The sequence below is a fragment of the Pipistrellus hanaki genome, assembly GCF_964339955.1.
Source record: "Pipistrellus hanaki genome assembly, chromosome: 7".
Taxonomy (NCBI): Eukaryota; Metazoa; Chordata; class Mammalia; order Chiroptera; family Vespertilionidae; genus Pipistrellus; species Pipistrellus hanaki.
This window is the reverse complement of record NC_140509.1, coordinates 2455572-2477729: the sequence shown is the minus strand read 5'-3', so window position 1 is coordinate 2477729 and position 22158 is coordinate 2455572. Positions and strand designations below refer to the sequence as shown.

Below are 22158 nucleotides of genomic sequence, written 5' to 3'. Positions count from 1 at the left end.
CCTCAGCGCGCACCTGGCCAGACCCAGCCATCGCCGCTAGCCACGGCCGCGGTTAGGGCCCGACTGGGTGTCCGCGGGAAGCGGGCAGCTTCCTGGCACCATCTGGCTGCTTCCGAGGGAGGGCAACAGCCCTTACGATGGCCAGCAAGGGCCTGGCCGGCACTGGCAACAGGGCTTGCCGAGATGACGGAAATGCTTGGGAGCCGCCGAGCGGCGTGGGAGCCACCAGCCACGTGCGGCTGTCAGGTCCTTGAAGTCGGAACTGAATGTTGAACTTTTAATATTACTTTCGACAGCCAAATGGCCCACTTTGGGCAGCACACCCTAAACAACCCTCCTGAGCCTCCCCGCTCCCGCCGCTCCGCCCTGACTCGGCCCCGAGCCGCTCCCGGCCGTCCGCCCGGAGTCCTCGTCACCTGACCGTCCATCACCACCCCCGCTGTCCCCCACCAGGCCCACGGGCCCCCCGCCCTCGTGCCTTCGGGCACGCTCCACACTGCGCATGTACACCGGTTATTTCCGACTCTCCCTGCTAGGACCAAAGCACTACCGGGCAGAGACCTTGGCTTCTTGCATTCACCGATGAACCCAAGGGTCCGGACAGGCCCAGGACCCAGCGGGTGCTGCAGACCGTGAGCGGGGCCCGCTGCCGCGCTCCGGCGGCTGTGGGTGTGCTGGAGGGCCGGCAGACGTCATCTGGTTGGAAGTGCGTGAAGCTCGGTTACAGCCCGGAAAGCCGCGCACGTCAGTCACTGGGCTAAACCCCGGGCGACAGCTACACAAGCTGCTTATTCTCTGCGCGCATTTCGTCTCAGAAATGGAGAACGCCCGCCGTGAGGTCTCGGTGCAGCAGCACCAGGCGGCCCAGCTGCCAGCGGCCACCATGGCAGGGGCCGGAAGGGCCAGGCCTGAATGCCACTGGGACAGGACAGCCGCTGGGGAGCCCTCCCAGCGGCCCCTCCGGCCTGTCTCAGCCCCGCCCAGAGGAGCAAGGCGTGCGGAGGGCAGGCCCAGAGCAAGCCGGGCATAGGTGATTTGGGTCACTGTGCCAGCCACGACAAAGCCCCGCCTTCCTCCAGCGAGGCCGCCCCCCCCACTCCCACACCCCCCACCCACTCCCACACCCCCCACCCACTCCCACACCCCCCACCCACTCCCACAGCCCCCCAACCCACTCCCACGGCCTCCCCACCCACTCCCACGGCCCCCACCCACTCCCACGGCCTCCCCACCCACTCCCACGGCCCCCCAACCCACTCCCACGGCCCCCCACCCACTCCCACGGCCTTCCCACCCACTCCCACAGCCCCCCACCCACTCCCACGGCCCCCCACCCACTCCCACGGCCTCCCCACCCACTCCCACGGCCTCCCCACCCACTCCCACGGCCCCCCAACCCACTCCCACAGCCCCCACCCACTCCCACGGCCCCCACCCACTCCCACAGCCCCCCAACCCACTCCCACAGCGGCTGAGCCCGAGGCACAGGCAGCCTCCTTTCCAGGCAAGAATCTCGGGAATGGGGGAAGGCGGGAGTCAGCACTGGGGGGAGGAGGACAAAGAACCACGCAGACGCATTTGAGAGAGTTTATCTGCACCTCCCCTCCCCGTGCCAGAGCCTCCGGGCGCACGGGAGCGGGCAGGAGCACGGGCCGGCTCCCGGGAGGCGAGCGAGGGGCACCCGTGTTTCCGAGGCCCCGCCTGTCTGTCTCCACAGGCAGGTCTGCGGGCGGAGCGCCAGCCGAGGCTCACGGGTCCCTGGGGCTGGGAGACGCAGCCATCAGCTGCCGGAGGTGAGAGGCCGCCTGGTCCAGTTTGGACAGTTCCAGGTGGAGGGCAGAGAGCTGGAGGGCGAGAAGCAGTAAGGGCCGGCAGGAGCCCCCCCTCCCTCGGGGGCGGGCTCCCTGGGCAGCCACCCAGCCTCACCCTCTGCTGCCGCCGCGCCTCAGCCTCTCCCTCTGACGGGGTCCGGGCCACCAGGCCGTCCAGCTGCTTCTGCAACTTGTGCCTCCGGGCGGCCAGCAGAGGCAGGTGGGCCTGCGGGTCCACCAGCCCCTGCGGGAGGACAGGCATCGTGGCCGCCCCGCGCCTCCCACACGAAGACCCTCCCCGCTTCAGAGCCCCGCGCCCACGGCCCCGCACCCCTCGGGCCCGCCCAGCTCCCAGCCCCTCTGGCACCTGCAGCTCCATGTGGACCTGGGCGCCCCCGCCGAGCGGGGCCTGGGCCCAGCCGGAGGGGGCGGGGGCACCCGCGGGCAAGAGACCCACAGCCCCGCAGCGGCCCAGGGTGCCCAGCGGCTCCAGGAAGGCCTCGAAGACAGCCCGCTCTCCGGGCTCCGAGCTCTGCAGCAGGACTGGGGAAAGGGCCGGTCAGGGTCAAGGCCTGCCCGACCGCCCTGCCCGACCGCCCCCGCCCTGCCGGTGTGCTGCTTCTCCCCAGGCACTGGAGCCAGGCGCGCCTCACCTCGGGGCCGGGCCTTGGTGAGCTGGTACGTGGCCCGCAGAGCCCTCAGCGCCTGCACGGCCTCCTGGACCCGGGAAAAGCGCCGCTCCAGCTCGGGGCGGTGCCAGTGCTCCTGCAGGCGGAGGAGGTAGAGGCGGCTGCGGGCTCTGGTAGCGGCTCCCGGACCTGCCAGCGCTCCTGGCTCTCCTCTGCCCACCCGCCCGCCTGCCTGCGCCTCTGCACTGCCACAGGGATGCACCCACCAGAGGCTGATGTCTGTCAGTTGCTCTGACGACACCAAACAACCAAAAATAAGACATTTAAAACACAAAACCACTTAACTCACAAAACACATCATTTAAAAACTCAGTTCAGCTTGCAAATGGTTTTGGGTACGTTTGTGGCATTCATCCTTCGCAGGTTACTGAAGCTTAGAACTGCAGAGCCCGAGCCCTCCGGGCCATCCACTCTCATCACAGCACGGCCCTGCCTGCTGCCGTCCTGCTTACCGACAGGGAAACTGAGGCACGGTGCTAACAGGGCCCCCACTGCAGAACCCCCAAGCCCCACAGGGAAGTGCCAGCTGCTAGTGACCCACACTACGCCTTTCGGAAGACCCCGCCCACAGGCACCCAGGGATGTGTGACTCACCAGGCTCAGGGCACTGGGATAGGGGGCAACAGAGATGCTGGGGGCGCGGGGGCCGCCCGGCCCGGGGGGCAGCCTCTGCCAGAGCTCCTCCGCCAGGAAGGGCATGAAGGGGGCCAGCAGGCGGAGACCGACATCCGCACAGCAGAGCAGCACCTGGGGCGGCGCGGGCGGGCGGGGGCCGTGCGAGAGCCCGGGCTTCAGGGCCTCCTGCGGAGGAAGCCTGCGTCACGCCACAGCAGGACCGGGCCACAGCAGGACCGGGCCAGCACTGGCTGTCCCGTAAGGAGGGGAGCCCCAGGCAGGACTCTCAGAGGTAGGCGGGTAACCGAACTGCAGGGAGGTGATGTAATTCGGAAAGAAAAGTATTGTGTTCTGCTCATCGAGGGGACAGTTTTTAGAAGACCGAGAAGCAGCATCCCGGACAGCGGTCCTGAGCTACGGCACCCCGGGGACAAGCAGTGGCCATTTCCACAGCCGCCGCCTGGGGAGCCCGCGCCGGCCCTCCCGCGGCATCGGCTGGGAGACCGGTGCACCCCACGGCGCTCCCGCCCGGCCAGCCCAGCGCCAGCGCCAGTGCCAGCGCCAGCTGCCCGGCCTGACCCGAGTCAGGCTGAGGGAGAAGCTCCCTCCACCTGGGGCCTGCCTGTCGGACCGCTTCAGAAGCCCCCGCCTCCCGCCGCCCCGCGCCCCCGCCCAGGCGACGGGCAGGGCAGGCTCGGCAGCCCCGGGGAGTCAGGCTCCCGGCTCGTCGTCCTCACCAGGTAGACGGCACAGAGGCTGTGGAGCCAGAAGTGGTGCAGGGCGTGGGTGGCGAGCGGCAGCTCCCGGGCCAGGAAGCCGCGCTCGCACTCCCGGGCGGTGCGGGCCAGGCGGCTCAGGATCCAGGCGTCCATGGGGGACGCGGGGCTCAGCTGCAGGTGAAGGGGCTGCAGGTCACAGGGGGCTCGATTCCCACGCCCCTCCCTTTCCCCAGACAGCAGACAGACAGCCCCACCGCCAGGCTCTCCCTTACCTCCTCCACGGGCTGCGGCGTGAAGTTCTCCCCTAGGACGCCCAAGATAAAGCGCAGGGCGTTCCAGACCTTGTTGCAGAAGTGGCGGGAGCTCAGGACCTCAGAGACAGACAGGTGCAGGTCCCCCGCTGGGAGGAGAGAGGGGAGCACATGCAGGCGGGCCGCGCTGGCACGGGGCGCCCTCAGCCCTGTCAGCCCCTCTTCGAGACCCCAACGCCTTGCCCGGCTTACCCAGGGCCCCATGGGAGCACAGAGCGAAGCGCAGGGCGTCTGTCCCGCACTCGGGGATCCCGTGAGGAAAGTCCTTTCTCTGCAACCAGAGGGAGGAGGGGTGGCAGATGCCCATGAGGCTGCAGGGCCAGAGCCTGGGCCGCAGAGAAGGCCAGTGGCTGTGAGCTGGAGGCCGATGGGGCAGACACTGGGGACACACCTGGGCGGCAGCCGCGATCGCCAGCTCTTTGGGGTCCAAGTTCCCATCCCTCAGCTTCTCCTGCAGCACCTGGGACAGGAGAGTATCTGCTGGCCTCAGTCCCAGACCCACTCCTACAAGGGTCCCCCGATCCCCCAGATGGCTCCTCCCCCCACAAACTCAGCCCTACCCGGCTCTCATCCTACCTGCAGCTCCGCCCCCCGGATGATGTCGCGTGGGTCCAGCACGTTCCCCAGGGACTTGCTCATCTTCCGGCCCTGCCTGTCCCGGACCATGGCGTGCAGAAGCACCTGGGGCAGAGGGCGGAGGGCGGAGGGCGGCCTGGAGAGCCTTCCCGGGGCCCCGTGGGCTTTAGGGTTGAAGGTGGGGAGGGATTCGGGAGGGGAGACCACCAAGGCAGGGGTTAGAGCGAGGACAAGGTTGGGGACATGAGCTACCGAGGGACAGGGCACGACAGGGCGTTACCTTGCTGAAAGGGAGCTGCCCCGTGAGCTGGGTCCCCAACATGACCATGCGGCCCACCCAGAACAGCAGGAGGTCACTGCCCGTCTCCAGCAGCGACAGGGGGTAGAAGCGAGCGAGGTCTGGCGTCTGGGAGGAAAAGACAAGCGGAAGAGGCCCTGGTGCCATCTCCTCGAGACAGGCCACACGGTCCTTCACCTCCACCTCCCTCTGCGGCTGCAGGACCTCACCTGCTGAGGCCAGCCCAGGGAAGAAAAGGGGAAAAGAGCTGACGAGAACCACGTGTCCAGGACATCGGGGTCTGCGAAACAGAACCGGAACCTCAGCTTCCAGGCCTCAGCCTGTGCGCTCAGCCCTGCCCTCCCCGCCAGCTTCCCCTCCCCACCCCCTGCAGGCCTGGCCCTCACCGCGCTCCAGGGTCAGCTCGGCGCCTGGCCTCCCTGACAGCTCTGCGGCCGCCTCCCTGGCCTCAGCCTCCGTCCGCCCGACCACCCAGCAGTCCTCCCCGTGGCCCTGCAGAAGGAGGTGCGTGAGGAGCCGCCGCAGGCGGGAAGCCCATCTCTGGGTCTCCCAGGGCCTCCGCAGGGAGAGGAAGGCCAGAGCCAGCGCAGGGAGGTCACAGGACCTGAGGCTGGACCACGGCGAGATGGCCTGAGCCCCCACAGGCCTGCACCTCCAGGCTAAGCCCCATCTGCCCGCTCCGCCCGCCGGCTCCGCCTCCTACCACCGTCCCGGGCTCCCCCACGAGCAGGTAGGCTGGAATCCGATGGCCCCACCACAGCTGCCGGGAGACGCACCAGTCCCTGCGCAGAGCCAGAGCAGAGTGGCTTCTCAGCGGGCGCAGCGCCACCCCTCCCCGCCCGCCCGCCCCACAGCCCTCTTACTCAGTGCGGGAGAACCAGAGCCGCCAGGTCTTCTCGTGGAAGGAGGGGCTCAGCTCCAGGGCCCCCGACGCCACAGCCTGCGGGAGACACTGCCAGTGCTCGCTCCCTCCCGCCCTCTGCTTCTCGAGCTCAAAGGACCCCCGAGCCTCCCGGAAGGTCCTGGGCTCGAGGGAGGACACGAGCCGCCCGCTGGGCCACGCCGCCGCCCTGCCCCCAGCGTCCTCACCGCACCCCGGGCCCTGCCTCACCTGCGCCGCGCGCTCCGCCATCTCCCGGCAGCGGACGAACCACTGGCTCTTCAGCAGGTACTCCACCACGTCCCCGGAGCGGCTGGAAGGGAGATGGCTGAGCCCTGGCCCAGCCCCGCCTCTCCCCTGGGCTCCGCGCCCTGAGGACACGGTGCCAGTGACATGAGGCGCCTGCAATCCTGCCCGGGAGCCCGGGCCCCCTCCCCCGCCCCGGAGCCCGCGGAGCCCGCCAGGGGTGTCACCTGCAAAGGGGCAGCACCATGGGGTGGCTCTGGAGGCCCCGGAGCAGGCCCCGCTCCCTCAGCGCGGACAGGATCTTCTCCCGGGCCACGAAGCGGTGCAGCCCCTGGGAAGGCGCAGTATAAAGCTTCAAGGCCTCCACAGGAAGGAGAACGGGGCGCCCCCCACAGGGTGGGGACAGTAGGCCGGTCCCACCTGCAGCCAGTCCCCACAGGCGGGGGCCATGGTCCCGTCCTCCGCAATGACGCTCAGGGGGCGCAGGCCGTGGCGGGCCCCCAGCTCGGCGTCCGCAGGGCTGTGCGCTGGAGTCACCTTCACTGCCCCTGGGGAGCACGGAGGCCGACAGTGTAGGCTCCTCATGGCCCGTGCCTCCCGGCCCTCCCTCCTCCTGCTACCCCCCACCCAGACCACTCCATGCGGTCCCGCTCCCCCTCCTCCCGCCCCATCCCGCATGGCCTCCCCCTTCCCCACGGCACCACGCACTCACCCGTGCCCACGTGCGGCTGCACAGCAGAGTCTGCGACCAGGGGCAGGCGCCGCCCTGTCAGGGGGTGACGGAGGTGCCGCCCGTGCAGGTGCTGCGGGAGGGAGAGGGCAAGGGCGGCCCTGTGGGCAGAAAGGCCTGGGCAGGCGGGGCCCGAGGACAGAGGGAGCCAAGTGAAGAGCCAGAGGGCAGCCATCGTTTCCTCAGGGGCTGGGGTGACCACTGGAGGCTCTGCGCGGAGGGCCAACCGCCTCTGGCTCCTCCCCCTGCCTGGAGGTGGGCGCGTGGTCGGCAGCAAGGATCTGGCCTGCCAACCTGGTCAACCCCAGCTAGAGGAAGTGTGACACGAGAATGGCAGCCTCAGGACCCCTGGAGGGCTGAGGGGAGGGAGAGGGAAGCTAGAGAGCAGGAGCCACCGGGGGGGGGGGGGGGGGAGGGAGCCGTGGAGAGGGAGGGGGGAGCCGTGGGGAGGGGGGGAGCCGTGGGGAGGGAGGGGGGAGCCGTGGGGAGGGAGAGGGAGCCGTGGGGAGGGAGGGGGGGTGGGGAGGGAGGGGGGAGCCGTGGGGAGGGAGGGGGGAGCCGTGGGGAGGGAGGGGGAGCCGTGGGGAGGGAGGGGGGAGCCGTGGGGAGGGAGGGGGAGCCGGGGGGAGGGAGGGGGGGAGCCGTGGGGAGGGAGGGGGGGAGCCGTGGGGAGGGAGGGGGGAGCCGTGGGGAGGGAGGGGGAGCCGTGGGGAGGGAGGGGGGAGCCGTGGGGAGGAGGGGGGAGCCGGGGGGAGGGAGGGGGGAGCCGGGGGGAGGGAGGGGGGAGCCGGGGGGAGGGAGGGGGGAGCCGTGGGGAGGGAGAGGGAGCCGTGGGGAGGGAGGGGGGAGCCGGGGGAGGGAGGGGGGAGCCGGGGGGAGGGAGGGGGGGAGCCGTGGGGAGGGAGGGGGGAGCCGGGGGAGGGAGGGGGAGCCGGGGGGAGGGAGGGGGGAGCCCGGGGGAGGGAGGGGGGGAGCCGGGGGGAGGGAGGGGGGGAGCCGTGGGGAGGAGGGGGGGAGCCGTGGGGAGGGAGGGGGGAGCCGGGGGGAGGGAGGGGGGGAGCCGTGGGGAGGGAGGGGGGAGCCGTGGGAGGGAGGGGGGGAGCCGGGGGGAGGGAGGGGGGAGCCGGGGGAGGGAGGGGGGAGCCCGGGGGAGGGAGGGGGGGAGCCGGGGGGAGGGAGGGGGGGAGCCGTGGGGAGGGAGGGGGGGAGCCGTGGGGAGGGAGGGGGGAGCCGTGGGGAGGGAGGGGGGGAGCCGTGGGGAGGGAGGGGGGAGCCGTGGGGAGGGAGGGGGGGAGCCGTGGGGAGGGAGGGGGGAGCCGTGGGGAGGGAGGGGGGGAGCCGTGGGGAGGGAGAGGGAGCCGTGGGGAGGGAGGGGGGGAGCCGTGGGGAGGGAGGGGGGAGCCGTGGCAGGATGGTGGGGCAGGCATTACTGTGTATCGGGCATCATCGGGATGAACAGCCACTGCCACGTCTCCCGGCAATGTCTCTGGTCTCGTGGTCCCTACCACGACCTCTGCGTCTGGGGGTAAAGTTCAAGCACATCCAGCTAGAGGTCGTTCTCACCCTCACCCCAGACACAGCTAAAGGCAGGGGGACTGGGAGAGGGAGGGACTGAAATAGGAGACAAGAGGACCAGGCCTAGGAGCTGGGACAGAGGCTGGTGCCTGGCATTGGGAAGGCCCGGGGCCAGGGACCGGGGCGGTCGGGCCCCAATCACAAATGCTGCGCCTCCCACCACCAGCACCCTGACACTGCAGCTCATCTAGCAGCCCCGCCTGGAACCCAGGGCACCGCCTGCCCACACCCACTCCAGAGCGGACCCGTCTGCCCGGACGGCTCCTGCAGTCACTCTGAGCCCGGGGCCCAGGAGCAGGCTGACTGCCCAGGGAACACAAACGCTGCCAGGTCTGCCCCGCTCCCCAGCCTCGTGGGCTCGAGAAACAGGGAACAGGGGTGAGTGGTGGCCTCACCAGGCTCTCCATCCACGGGGAAGGCCACCGAGACGAGGAGGCCGAAAGTCACAGGCGTGGGGCAGCCGGGCAGCCGGAGCTCAGTGGGGCCAGGCAGGGACCGGAGCTCCACCTAGAGGGTGGACGAAGCAGGTCTGAGGGCAAGGCCCACACCCCGGCCGCCCAGCCCCTGCAGCACACCTGCTGAAGCCCAGGGGGAGGGGCCGCTGCACAGGGCAGCTGCAGTGCACAGGGCACAGCCACACAGGGGCTGGGCTGACCCTCCCAGGAGGCCTCCCCACGCCCTCACAGCACCCAGGGCTCCCCATCAGCCCTCATGGTCAGACTGCGAAAGCCGAGGCTCAGCGCGGTGGCGGGGACTTGGACGAGCCGGGCAGCCTGGCTCCAGCCTCCGGCTCCCACCCGCCACGCGCTCCGCAGCCGCCTCTTCCCCGCCTCACCTCAACATCCGAGATGGCCGACCTCAGAGCGCACGACCAGTTGACCAGCTGCCGGCTGCGGTACAACAGCCCTGCCTTGTGGAGTCGCACAAACGCTTCCGTCACAGCCACCGAGGAGCCCTAGGATGACCGAGCGTCCACACCCAGCAGCCCTTCTCAGCCCGCCCCGGTCAGGGCCGGCACTCCCGCCGCTGCCGACACTCCGCACCCGCCCATCGCGCTCTCTAAGCCCCTCCGGCCCACAGGGCCTGGCGGGCACTCACTGCGTCCATAGTGAAGCACTCCCGGTCCCAGTCCAGGGAGGCCCCCAGAGCTCGGAGCTGCCTGCAGATCTCGCCCCCTTTCCTGTGCCCAGAGAGGTCTGTCAGCAAGCGTGTCCCAGCACCAAGGCCAGGCCAGGGACACGCAGCCGCACTGGGGGCTGGCGGAGGGAGCATGGCCCAGCCTCCGGAAGCTAATGTACAGCATGGAGCCTTCTAGAACACTGAAAAGAGCAGAGCCCCCGGCGAGGCTCAGTGTTGAGCGCTGACCTATGAACCAGGAGGTCCTGGTTCGATCCTCAGTCAGGGCACATGCCACGGTTGCAGGCTGGATCCTCAGGGTGGGGTGTGCAAGAGGCAGCCGATCAATAGTTCTCTCTCTTCATTTATGCTTTTACCTCTCTCTCTCTTCCTTTCTGAATTAATAACATTATATATACTGTAAAAGCATGAAGTTCTATAGTAACAGGGCGGCCGACTCGGGAAACGCAGAGCAGCTTTGCAGAGGAGCTGGCATGGGCTGCTGACCGGGGAAACCAGGGCAGGCTCGGCAGAGGGCAGGTGGCCGTGGGTGAGGAGGAGGATAAAATCTAGGCAGGAAAATGGGGCCAGGGGGCGAGTGTAAGTGCACACACATACACGTACAACAATAAACACACCTCACTGTGTCACACACAGACACACAGACACACACACGGCCTGGAGACCCCACCAACGCTAAGTGGCTCCAGCACTCAAGTCTCTGGAAGTTAGGGAAGTGGGGGATGGGAAGAGCAACCACAAGCTGGGAGGCTGGGAAGGAGGTCCCACCCCATGACCTCCTCGCCCACGCCGCACTCACTCCTCCTTCCACTTCCACACCTCGCGGAGGAAGTCTTCCCGGCCCAGCTCGTGTCTGCTCACCCCCTGCTCCTTCCACAGCTGCTTCTCCACCACAGCCTAGGAGTGAGGCAGCCGGTGAGCCGGGGCTTCGGGGGAGAGCTCTCTTGCACCCGAGAAAAGGAAACTGGCAAAAGACATACCTGGGTAGCAATCCCTGCATGATCTGAGCCAGGGACCCACAGCACGCAATCCCCACGCATCCGGTGCCTGCAACAGGAGCACGCACACGTGAAGCCCTGAGCTTACACACCCATCCTCCGCCCCCTCCCCCCAAACTCCAGGGCCCCCTCCCCTCACCAGCGCACAAGAGCGTCCTGGATGGCCACGGTCAGCGCGTGCCCCACGTGCAGGGACCCGGTGACGTTGGGGGGGGGCAAGCACATGGAGAAGGTTTCCCCGGTGCTCTGGGGCAGCCTGGTCTAGGAGCCAAGGCAAAGGGCGAGAGAGGGGTGAACAGCTCCCTCTGCTGTCTCCAAGGCGTAAGGACTGGCGGGAAGGAAGGGTCCTGCAAGTTACAGGGAGGGGGACCTGCCCAGAGGAGGTGAGGGGACCTGGAGCAGGGGACAAGCTCTCCAGTGACTGGCTGTGGGGGACTCAGCCCGCCCACCTCACGGGCACTGCCCTGGGGCCCACTCCCCGCCAGGACAGACCTGATACTCGGGCTTGAAGAAGCCCTCTCGCACCCACCAAGGGTACCAGGCCGCCTCCACGTAGCGGGGGCTGTAAGCAGCAGGCAGCGGCTGGGAGATGTCTGTGGAGGCGGGCAGATGGGAGCCATCAGTGGGGCAGGCAGAGCTCCTCACTCGGCCGCTCGGGCTGCAGCCCCACGGGCGACCACGGGAGAGAGCGGCTGTTACCTTTCTTCTCACCGGGTTCCGTGGGGATCTCATACAGCACGACTTCTTTGGGAGTCCAGGCCTTACTGGATTCTGCGGGGGGCTGGGGGAGGGGCCGGCGGGAGGGGCTGCAGCTCCCAGTGTAGCCCAGGCACCGGGTCGTCTCCCCAGCCCCTCCCGTCTTCCCAGGGACCCCGACAAGCGGTGCCACCCACCTGGCTCTCCCCGGCTAGCCCGGCCTCCAGCGCCGCCTGCTTCTCTCGCAGGCGCTGCTGCCTGGCCTCGCGGTTCCTCCGGGAGGTGGGGGGCCCAGAGGGCTCCGACTGGGTAGAAAGGGGATGGGACCTGGGGAGGCCCCGTGAGGGCCTCAGCCCCCATGGCCGGAAAGAGGCCAGAGGCCAATGCGGCATCGGAGGCTCGGACAGGCGCCTGGGGAGGACACGGTGCGGGCGGGTCACACCCCTCAGGTCACGCTTTACTCCCGCCTCCTCCTCGCACCGCGGTCACCGCATCCACCCGCCCTGGGCACCAGGCCGGAGCCACGAGGGGCCCTCCGGGGCGAGGGTCAGTTTCTGGCCCCAACCTACGCACGTGCGAAGAGGGGTGACCGCTGACACGCGGGAAGGTGAAGGGCTCGGGGAGACGGCCGACACCGGCGCGCCGAGAGCCAGCAAGGGTCCGGCCAGTCACCACGACCCCGGCTGCCCAGCGCCGCCCGCGCGTCCCGGCCCCGCGCGTCCCAGCCCGGAGGCCGCCCCACGCGCTCACCCGGCGGGCGCGCACCGCCACCCCAGGGCGCCCCGCAGCGGCGACGCGGAGGACTGAGCTACCGGAACCGGACCCGCGGCGCAGGGGGCGGGGCTCGGCGGGCGCATGCGCGGCAGTCGAGGCCCCGCCCACCCCTCCCAGCCAATGGGCGCGCGGGGGACGGCGGAGAGGGAGGGGCCGAGCCGAGGAGCAAGCACTCCACTTTATTGAGCGGCAGCGTCCGACGTGCACACCCGCCCCCAAGTCCCGGGGCTCCCGGGGCTCCCGGGGCTCCCGGGGCTCCCGGGGCTCCCGGGGCTCCCGGTGCTCCCGGTGCTCCCGGCGCCACGCCGCGCTCAGGAGCTGTGCTTCTGCCGCTTCCAAAAGCGCTTGACGTCGCCGTGCCCCGCAGGCGTCACCACCATGAGCCGCTTGGCCGCGTTCTCGAACACCAGCACGCCCAGCTCCCGCGCGTGGGCCAGCAGCAGCTCAAAGTCCACTTGCGACAGGAACTGGTTATACAGGACGCCTGCGGGAGAGGCGGCGAGGGTGAGCCCCGGCACAGGCCACCACCATCTCCATCTCGCCCTCCACGTCTCTCCCATGGCTCATTCAACCATAATCAGGACAACACAGTACAATAAGAACACCCATAATGCTTCCCCAACCAGAGAGGTTAATAACCCTCCCAATTTCCCTCTTCTAAATCCAAATTGCACAGATTTGAGACTCACCCGAAAATAAAGTGTCTTGTCAGCAAGACAAAAAAATAAAATGCATCAATAGCTTTTTCAGCTCATCAAGATGGAACTGTCCTTCCTCTGGCCAATGGCTGAGAATCAACCAGCAAAGCCACTCACCCTCGGTGAAGCGGAGTCTGTCCCTCTCCAGCTCCCACAGCCGAATCTGGTCTGTGATGGTGGGCGGCAGCACAGGAGTCTGCGGGCCAGGGGATGGCCGTAAGACTCCGGAACCCTGCTCCAGAGGACCAGCCCTCCACGCACCCCCAGACCTTCCAGCGCTTCACCACCAGCGCCAGGGCTGTCAGCCGCCGGCAGCGTGGTACCTGTCTGTACCTGTTTAAGCATCACTGGGTGGGCCCTTGTCCTTAGGAAATGAATGATCTAAAACAACAGAGAAGAATGAAATCAAGGGCTTGAATAAGAGGGCAGGAACACTACCTCGGCCATCACCCAAAGTCACTGGAACATCACCTTCTGTTTACAAGCTTAGCCACATGCGTCAGCAGCCCATGGCCTGCTCACTGTTGTCCCAAGCTGCTGTTCCCACCATCATGTCTGCCATCCCATCACCCTTTGCACAGTCTTATTTCGTTTTCCCTTACAATAGCAGAACTTACTGTGTGGCAGCTCTGAGCTCAACGTTTTACTGCTGCTCCTCACTGAATCCTCCCTTCAACCCAGCGAGTGAAAACTCATGGTTCCCGTTTCCCACGTAAGGAGACTGAGCCCGAAAGGAAGCACCGCGCCTGCGCATGCAGCTAGAAGCAGTGGTGCCAAGACACATCAGAGCTAGCCTCCTCCCTGCAGCCTCTCCCTCCTAGAGCCGCGCTGCTCCTCACTGCCTGCTCTGTGCTCGGCAGCTCGTCACACCACCTGCTGCAATGGTGCACCGCGTCTCCCGCCGCACCCCGAGGGGGGCTACCTGCTGGGCTGTAATGCCGCTGGCGATGGCCTGCTGCACGCTCTCCCGGGTGACCTGAGCCACCACCATGTTGGGGAAGCGATAGAGCATCTCAGAGAAGAGGGCAATGAGGGCAATCTGCAGCTCCGACTCTGCCCGGGGACAGGAAGAGAGGATGAGGGGGCCGCCCCACACCCAGCTCCCTCCCCCGCCTCATGTGTAATCCGAAGTGTCGGGAAACTGTACAGTGTCAGGTAAACTGAAAAAAAGACACTTCCTCCAGCCCCTTCCCTCCCCACTCCCATCCCACCTGCTCTCCCAGGGCCTCACCTGTGTAGGCGTACAACCGGTAATTGGTTTCCACGACGATGAAGCCTGGCTGGTGTGCAGTGCCCCCGGCCCCAGAAACACCGGCTGAGAGGTTGATGGCCAGGCGCGTGGGGTAGTACCGCCGCGACTTCCTCTGGGAAGGGGGGGCAAGGCAGAGCCCGCAGCTGTCATGCCTTCCTTCCGAGACACCGAGCCCGCCCAGTGCACAGAGCCCCACCCCAACTCCTCTCCCAAGGGGCCCCAGCATCCTGGGACCGCTTCCTGCTGCCTCCCGAAGGCCACGGCAGCATGGACCCCCTCTCCCCGGCAGCTGAGTGTGGGTGCGCATACCTTCCTCTGGAAAACAAGCCCAAACTCACGCAGGTGCTGCAGGAAGTTCAACAGAGAGTCACTCATGCCCTCCACAGAGTAATCCTGGGGAAGAGGTAGCCAGCTGGGGTCCGAGACACCTCCCATCCCCCCGCCACGCCCGCCCACTCGCTCTCCTCCCACCTCCGGCCGAGCTATGTTCCTTCTCACCTTCCACTCCATAGCCGCACGGCCGCACTTCCCCTTCCCACCTCACCCCTTCAGCTCCCCTCCAGCCCCCCAGCTCCAGCCCCTGCGTACCTTGCCCAGAGTAGAGAAGCTGAGCTGGAAGAGGAAGGAGAGGATCTCCACCAGGTCCATGCCCCGACTCTAAGGAGGGGTGGGCAGAGACAAGGAGAGGAGGGTCAGGGAGCAGGCTGCTGGCAGCAGCCTTGGAGGGGCCTCGGGAAGAGCGCCCTCACCTGGGCTGTCTGCAGGTACTGCAGCATGAAGTACCAGAGCTGGGCGGGCGTGTCCAGCAAGAGGAACTGGAAGCCAGCAGAGGTGATGCAGGGCGGCTCTCCAGGCTCAGCACTGGGGACGGGAGAGGGACGGTGGGAGAGGCAGTGGAAGAGGCCATCCACCCCCCAAACCCCATCCTCTCCCGGCTTCTGCTTTATCTCCGGCCGCCCTCCGCTCACTCTCCCTCAGCCAAGCCCTCCACTCCTAGCCCCGGACGCTCGGTTCAGAAGGCAGGTGCAGCAGGCAGGTGTTCGTGTGGCTTCCTCACCTCTTCATCAGCCCCGCCTGGCTGAGGAGCTGAGCCAGGTCCTGGCTGACGGCCGCGCTCGGGGAGCCCACCATGAAGTGAAGGACCACCTGAGGGATGCGAGAGCAGATGGCTCTAGGGCTGGGGAAGCAGGAGCACAAGCAGAGGCACCCAGTGTCCCGAGGCCTCACCTCCCAGCGCTCCTCGGCATACTTATCCAGCGAGGGGACATCCCGGGCGTGCTTGTCTGGTCCCAGCTGACTTGTGTCATCAGACCAGGCCTTGCCCCTGTGCCCAGATAGGCCAAGCGTAAGGAGCCCTGCCTGTGTTCCATGGCCACGCCCGCCCTCCTTCCACCCTCGTCCCCATGGGCCATGAGGGGAGGGCTTCCCACACTGCGCAGCCACGTCCATCCCACTCGTTCCTAAGGGACTCCCTCAGGAGCTCTGCCTCCACCAGCTGAGTCCCTGGCCCTGCCAGGAAGATCAGGAAGGACATACCCACCCAGAAGGGCAATGCGGAGGTTCTGGCGGAAGACGGGGTTCAGGATGAGGCCCTGGAGACCACCAGGAAGCAGCTGCGTGTGCCAGATCCGGAGGCCGCTCAGCAGCCCTGTACTCTCCTCCTGAGCTCTGACACAGAAACAGAGAGTGAGGGGGTGTCTGGAGAACAAAAACAGGAGGCCCAGGATGGCCTCCTTCCCTACCTTTTCTGAACTGGTGATCCATGGAGCTGTTTCTGCGTGAAATCAGAGCCTTCTTCAGGCAAATGTCCGCACCGCAGCCCTTACCAGAGCCTCGCTATGGACAGCACAGCCCGCCCTCCCCGAGGAATACAGCATGCCGAGCTTCCCAGCCTTATTTCTCACAAGCTCGGGCTGTGCCGTTAACATTTCCTGAAAACGTTCCCAGGAACAGCAGTCTGGGAATGTGGCTGTTGAGAACACAGCAGACTCACTTGCTGAATTCCTTCTTCACCCACAGGGCCACCGCGGCCTGTGGCAGAGGCTGCTCCAAAAACAGCATCCGCATCACCCAGTTCTTAGCCAAGGACGGGAGCTCCCTGCAAGGGGCAGAGACAAAGCGTAATGTCAGCACCTGCATCTCAGCCCTCCCCCCACAACCTGCCCGGTTCGCTGCCCACAAACACCATCTGTTCTGACTAACACGCTTCAGTCTCCAAGCCCCTTAGCATCATGCTTCTACCCAGACTCACCCAGTCTGCAGGCCCATTTCATCTCCCACATGTCCTGTCATGGAGGGCCTCCTCACCTGAAGACAGCCAGACAGGTGGCAGGGTGCCCGTACAGTCGGTCCAGCACCCCAGGGCTCAGGCCCCCGAGGAACTCCTGCAGATTCCTGCACTGCAGGTGTGCTCGGTTCAGTCCACCCCGCGACGGGGTGCTCTCCATCACCTGAGAGATGCAAGTGTTAGAAACGCAACCCGCAGTGGTGCCACGTCACCCTCTCCTTTCTCATTCAGGTCCCAGATCCACTGGCCCCACCGTGACCCATCTTTTCTCCGGTTTCCCTTTCCATGCTATTCATCTCTTGTTTCTCCCAAACTTCTTCCTCTCCTGCCTCCTCTCCCCACTCTGGCCTCAACTCCAGTCTTCTCTCAATTTCCAGGCAACAAAACTGTTAATTGTCCCCTATTTTCAAAATAACTTTGTACTTCGGTAATCTGTCTCCTCTTTACTGAGCAGTGACCTCTCCTGGTCAGAGGAGCCATAAGCTCCACATCTATCAGACCTTCGCATCTTCCGGTATTTCTCGGCCCCACGTCTCTTGCTGGGCAGGCAATACGCTACCTCTCCCCTCCCTGTCTCCCAAATCCAATCCTACCTCTTTCCTTTTCCTTCCCCCAAGACTACTCACCCAACTCAACCTGATCCACAACGTCCCGTCTAACTTCCTGCTTTTCTCCTACTCCTCCCTCCACTCGCCGCTCCTGCACTCCGCCATCCCCGCTCCCGGCCCCTTACCGCTCGGTCGACCCCAACTCGTGAACGTCGCTTAATCGGAGTCAATGTCTCGCATTGGCTCCAGGAAATAGGGGGGAGGACGGTTAAAAATTAGAGAAAGGGGTAAGGAGAGCGACGAAGGATTTCACAGACAGGGGTCCCGAGTGGAGGATTTAGAAGAGAAGGGAAAGAGTGGGAAAGTGGGGAGGATAAGAGCAGGCGCTGCACTCGCCCGCCGCAGGGCATACTGGGATTTGTAGTTTTTCCTTTGTCCATCCAACAAACTAGCTGAAGCGCGTCTGACTACAACTCCCAAAAGGCACCGCGGGGAAACAGCAAGTAAAGAGAGCCCGGGACACCCGAGCCCGGGACATTTGGTTCCGCGTCGCACTCCGCTCTCGCCGCCCCTCGGCTGGTCTAACCCACCGGAAGGGGAGGCAGGCCGGAGGACTTCCCGGCGGAGGCGCGGAGACAGCTCGGTGGTGAGGCACTTAGTTTAAAAAACCAGGAATCTGGGTTCCGTGGACTTGGTTGCTCCAGGTAAAATTGGGATACTGCGTTCTCCAGAGCGTTTGCGCGAGTTGGGAGTTGTTAACACGATCCAATGCGCTTACTGGGCACCTTAAGGAATAATCTTAATGGCCATGTGCACCGTGCCCCGCCCCCTCCTCCTGAAGTTAGAAGAGCCTAGTAAAATACAGTGTTTAACTCAATTGCTCGCTCTGATCTGACTTATGAACCTAATTCAGGAAATGAAAGCTACATACGTCCCTAAATTCCTGTAAGGCCAGTTTTATTATTCCCGTTTTACAGACTGCAGGGCCCAAGTCAGGTGAGATCTGCTAGGTGTACTGGTTACAAATGCGGATTTTGTGATCAAAGAGAACACGATAATTTCAAGAGAAACATCAGAAGTGCTTTATTCAAAGTAAGGTCCATCACTAACTACACATTTCCCCATCTTTCAGGTCATTTGTGGATACCGTCCCCAAAGAACTTCTTGTTTTGAGGCAAACCATTCAGAGACCGAATTTTCCACTTCTTCATACGTTTTGAAGTGCTGCTCAGAAAGTGCATGTGCCATCTATCAGAACAAGTGGTCATCTGAAGGAGCAAGGTCTGGTGAACATGGCGGGTGGGTTAATACTTCCCAGGCAAGATCTTTTCACGTGTCTTTAACTGGTTTTGAAGTGTGTGATGGTGCGTCATCATGAAGCAAAATTACTTTGCCGTGTATTCTGGCACAATCTGGTCGTTTCACGATCTAAGTGTGGTTCAAATTGATTATTTGTTGTTGGTAGCGATCAGTATTAACGGTTTCACCTGTTTTAGAAGTTCATAATGCACCACACCTTCCTGATCCCACCAAACGCAGAGCAGTGTCTTCTTTCTGAAGCAATTTGGCCTTGCAGTCAATGTTGATGGTTGACGTGGATCAACCCACTATTTTGTGCCTTTGGGATTCTCAAAATAAATTCACTTTCAATCGCCAGTCACAATTCGATGCAAAGAAGACTTTTTCTTTCATGCCATTGAAGCAACATTTTGCTGATGACTTTTCGGTTTTCCATTTGTCTTTCCTTCAGTTAATGTGGCACCCACTTTCCTTCCTTTAAAATCTTTCCCATTGCTTGTAAAGGATCTGAAATTGTTTGCTGAGCAATGTTTAATCTTTCTGCAAGTTGCTTTTGATTTTGACATGCATCTTCATCCAATAATGCTTGTAATTGTTGTTCTTCAAACTTTTTCAGTTGACCTAGTCGTTCGTTGTCTTTCATGTCAAAGTCATCACTTTTAAAGTGTTTAGGCCAGCGTTCTCAAGTATCTTGAGAGGGAGCATGTTCACCATAAGCTTCCCGAAATATTTGATAACTTTTTCTTCAAAATAATGAATTAAAACTTCCTGCAAATGCTCTTTTTTTAAAAACGAAATTCAACATTTTTAAGTGTAAAAATATCTATAATGTTAACACCTTCAGCAAATTTGATATATGAAGTTTTGAAGCTTGCTACCAATACATGTCAAATCTTATATATATCAACATATGTGTAACTCCAGCTATTGGAAAAAATCCGAATTATTAACCAGTACACCTGGTATTCACCCTGGACCAGGGCTGACTGCGTAACTTCGTCATGTCTGCTTTGTTGTTTCTTCTTTAGCAATTAATGTTTAAAGTCCTCAAAGAAGCCATAAAATTAACAAGGCTTCTCTATGCAAATGCTAAGTTAACAGACAAGTTACAGTCTGGGAAGAAGTGTTTGATAAAATGGACAAAATACAAAGGGCTCTTCTAAAGCAATAAGAAAAAGAAACAACATAGCAGAAAGACTGACAAGAGAAATAACAAGCAGAAACTGAAGAAATATAAGGGCAAACCTCTCAACTTTACTCGTAATTCAGAAACAAGTAAACCAAAGAAACAATAACATCAATTTAAAAAGCATTAAGAACTGTCCACCTTGCCGAAACCGGTTTGGCTCAGTGGTAGAGCGTCAGTCTGTGGACTGAAGGGTCCCAGGTTTGATTCCGGTCAAGGGCATGTACCTGGGTTGCGGGCACATCCCCAGTAGGGGGTGTGCAAGAGGCATCTGGTCGATGTTTCTCTCTCATCGACGTTTCTAACTCTCTATCCCTCTCTCTTCCTCTCTGTAAAATAATCAATAAAATATATTAAAAAAAAAAAAAAAAAAAAAGAACTGTCCACCTCGATGTTGGAAAGCGTACTTATGCACTTTCATTGAAGGTTGACGTAGGCATGCTTTTTTAAGGACAATTTAGCAACCCCCGCCCCGCCCCCTTTAAGAATGTTTCATACTAAAATTCTACCACCTGGGTACAGAGCTATACATGCAAAGATGTTTCTGGAAGTGTGTCTGTCGTGTTATGAAACCAACGGGAACAGCCCAGGCGTCGTCGCTGGGACTGGCTGTGAGGTGGCTCTTTGCCGCGTGAAGAACACGGGGCGGCCCTCGGGGGAGGAGGCACAGCGGCCGCCTCGCGCTCCGCACCACTCATCAGGAGGGAGAGGAAAGCAGAGTACAAAACGCCATGCCCTGTGCCACCTTTGTGGAAGCTGCCCCGCGTGAGTAAGACTCCGCTGGGGCCTATGCTTCGTGCTGTGCGAGAGAGACGGTGGGGCGGGCAGGCCAGGCCACATGTGAGGAGAGCTCTGAGGCTCGGCCTGCTAGCCACCTGTAGCTATTTCCTTCAGCGCAGACACTGACACTTAGTTCTCAGGCACACTTGCCCGTCTCGGTGCTCAGCAGTGGCTACCTGCTGACCAGCGCGGGAGAACCGGCTCCTCCTCGCGTGTCCTGCTCGGGGGCACGTGCTCCTGCAGGAAGTGAGCAGTTCCTGGAACTGGCCTTCGGAGCAGTCAGCCTGGGCCCCTAGAGCTGATTGTAGAAGGCGCCTGGTTTAGGGCTATCCAGCCTGTGCTCCAAACTCGCTGTTGAAATAGGAATTTGGGGGTGAAAAAGGCAGGTGTAGGGAATTTTTTATATATATATTTTTTTTATTGATATTTCACAGAAAGGAAGGGAGAGGGATAGAAAGCTAGAAACATCAATGAGAGAGATACATCGACCAGCTGCCTCCTGCACACTCCCCACCGGGAATGTGCCTGCAACCAATGTACATGCCCTTGACCGGAATCGAACCCAGGACCTTTCAGTCCGCAGGCCAACGCTCTATCCATTGAGCCAAACTGGTTTCAGCAGGTGTAGGGAATTTTTTAAATTAAGGGGTCCATGGAAGTAACACGGGGCTACAGAACTGCAAAAGATACATTCCCATAAAACAAGGGAACTGGGAGTAACCAAAAGTCTATATTTACAAACTAGAGGAGGGCCTCACATATCCCATGTGAGGTTTAACCTTTGAGCTCAGGAGTTGCTATAGTGACCACATCAAATGGGAATAGTGGCCAGTCAGAGAGGAAAGCAAGGCACAAAAGCTGCAGCCTTTATAACCGGAAGGAACTCGGAGGCTTCCTCCTCCCCACCTGGGAGTCGTGCTTGCTCTTCAGTAAATTCCCACCTTTGTCATTCCACCTTCGTCTTCGGACTCACCCTGTGACTCTGACGGACAGAGAATCCGGGGAGCCATCCTGTCCAGGGAACACCGGGTGTCCGGCCCAAACGTCCCGCATGCCTAAGATGTAGAGTGAGCAGCGCCTTCTCAGGCAGTGTCCTGGAGACCAAGCCGAGATCCAGGAGCCCAGAGTCTGCTTCTCAGCAGCACTGCCCTCTGCGGCTGCGTCCCCTCTGCATCTGCGTCCCCTCTGCATCTGCGTCCCCTCTGCATCTGCGTCCCCTCCGTATCTGTGTCCCCCCTGCATCTGAGTCCCCTCTGCATCTGCGTCCCCTCTGCATCTGCGTCCCCTCCGTATCTGTGTCCCCCCTGCATCTGCGTCCCCCCTGCATCTGCGTCCCCTCTGCATCTGCATCCCCCCTGCATCTGAGTCCCCTCTGCATCTGCATCCCCCCTGCATCGGCATCCCCTCCGTATCTGTGTCCCCCCTGCATCTGCGTCCCCTCTGCATCTGCGTCCCCTCTGCATCTGCGTCCCCCCTGCATCTGCGTCCCCTCTGCATCTGCATCCCCCCTGCATCTGAGTCCCCCCTGCATCTGCGTCCCCCCTGCATCTGCGTCCCCTCTGCATCTGCATCCCCCCTGCATCTGCGTCCCCTCTGCATCTGCGTCCCCTCTGCGGCTGCGTCCCCTCTGCATCTGCGTCCCCTCTGCGGCTGCGTCCCCTCTGCATCTGCGTCCCCTCTGCATCTGCGTCCCCTCTGCATCTGCGTCCCCTCTGCATCTGCGTCCCCTCTGCGGCTGCGTCCCCTCTGCATCTGCGTCCCCTCTGCATCTGCGTCCCCTCTGCATCTGCGTCCCCTCTGCATCTGCGTCCCCTCTGCGGCTGCGTCCCCTCTGCATCTGCGTCCCCTCTGCATCTGCGTCCCCTCTGCATCTGCGTCCCCTCTGCATCTGCGTCCCCCCTGCATCTGCGTCCCCCCTGCATCTGCGTCCCCTCTGCATCTGCGTCCCCTCTGCATCTGCGTCCCCTCTGCGGCTGCGTCCCCTCTGCATCTGCGTCCCCTCTGCATCTGCGTCCCCTCTGCGGCTGCGTCCCCTCTGCATCTGCGTCCCCTC

General features: G+C 63.1%; 2 protein-coding genes across 10 annotated transcripts; both read right to left on the bottom strand.

Annotated features, from left to right (window-relative positions):
* Positions 1-1573: 1573 nt before the first annotated feature.
* On the bottom strand, positions 1574-12224 carry VARS2 (valyl-tRNA synthetase 2, mitochondrial). 3 transcript variants are annotated; one of them, XM_084890702.1, is made up of 30 exons: positions 12032-12224; positions 11479-11692; positions 11285-11366; positions 11078-11178; positions 10725-10846; positions 10568-10634; positions 10387-10484; positions 9549-9630; positions 9286-9405; positions 8846-8957; positions 8306-8394; positions 6858-6948; positions 6566-6693; positions 6373-6476; positions 6131-6212; positions 5883-5959; positions 5723-5801; positions 5406-5511; positions 5229-5299; positions 5002-5127; positions 4722-4826; positions 4537-4605; positions 4338-4416; positions 4107-4234; positions 3853-4005; positions 3095-3301; positions 2465-2576; positions 2179-2354; positions 1927-2055; positions 1574-1844 (listed from the first exon to the last, which is right to left on the bottom strand). In XM_084890702.1, exons 1-30 carry the CDS (start codon positions 12136-12138, stop codon positions 1749-1751), a joined length of 3312 nt encoding a protein of 1103 aa, XP_084746828.1. In that variant the 5' UTR covers positions 12139-12224; the 3' UTR covers positions 1574-1748. The 3 variants fall into 3 exon arrangements, with proteins under 3 accessions (XP_084746828.1, XP_084746829.1, XP_084746830.1); XM_084890703.1 differs by lacking the exon at positions 12032-12224 and adding an exon at positions 11855-11992; XM_084890704.1 differs by lacking the exons at positions 10725-10846; positions 12032-12224 and having other exon boundaries at positions 11479-11617.
* Positions 12215-17250, bottom strand: GTF2H4 (general transcription factor IIH subunit 4). 7 transcript variants are annotated; one of them, XM_084890706.1, is made up of 15 exons: positions 17026-17243; positions 16313-16455; positions 15999-16103; positions 15542-15673; positions 15233-15329; positions 15063-15151; positions 14755-14866; positions 14594-14662; positions 14315-14398; positions 13985-14117; positions 13676-13806; positions 13087-13134; positions 12871-12949; positions 12330-12539; positions 12215-12283 (listed from the first exon to the last, which is right to left on the bottom strand). In XM_084890706.1, exons 2-14 carry the CDS (start codon positions 16450-16452, stop codon positions 12367-12369), a joined length of 1392 nt encoding a protein of 463 aa, XP_084746832.1. In that variant the 5' UTR covers positions 16453-16455; positions 17026-17243; the 3' UTR covers positions 12215-12283; positions 12330-12366. The 7 variants fall into 7 exon arrangements, with proteins under 7 accessions (XP_084746832.1, XP_084746833.1, XP_084746834.1 ...); XM_084890707.1 differs by having other exon boundaries at positions 12215-12290; positions 12359-12539; XM_084890708.1 differs by having other exon boundaries at positions 12215-12539; positions 15546-15673; positions 17026-17250.
* Between the last annotated feature and the right edge of the window lie 4908 nt (positions 17251-22158).

What these genes read in the sequence shown, in the direction of transcription:
- VARS2 (XM_084890702.1), bottom strand. Translation starts at nt 12,138, where the DNA reads ATGCGCCCGCCGAGCCCCGCCCCCTGCGCCGCGGGTCCGGTTCCGGTA. An exon ending in ATGGTGCTGCCCCTTTGCAG is followed by an intron (nt 6,213 to 6,372) that starts GTGACACCCCTG and finishes TCTCCCTTCCAG; the next exon opens with CCGCTCCGGGGACGTGGTGG. An exon ending in TCCGGGGGGCGGAGCTGCAG is followed by an intron (nt 4,606 to 4,721) that starts GTAGGATGAGAG and finishes CTCCTGTCCCAG; the next exon opens with GTGCTGCAGGAGAAGCTGAG.
- GTF2H4 (XM_084890705.1), bottom strand. Translation starts at nt 16,452, where the DNA reads ATGGAGAGCACCCCGTCGCGGGGTGGACTGAACCGAGCACACCTGCAG. An exon ending in GTGAAGAAGGAATTCAGCAA is followed by an intron (nt 15,674 to 15,998) that starts GTGAGTCTGCTG and finishes TTTCTGTGTCAG; the next exon opens with AGCTCAGGAGGAGAGTACAG. An exon ending in CAGACTCCGCTTCACCGAGG is followed by an intron (nt 12,540 to 12,870) that starts GTGAGTGGCTTT and finishes CCTCTCCCGCAG; the next exon opens with GCGTCCTGTATAACCAGTTC.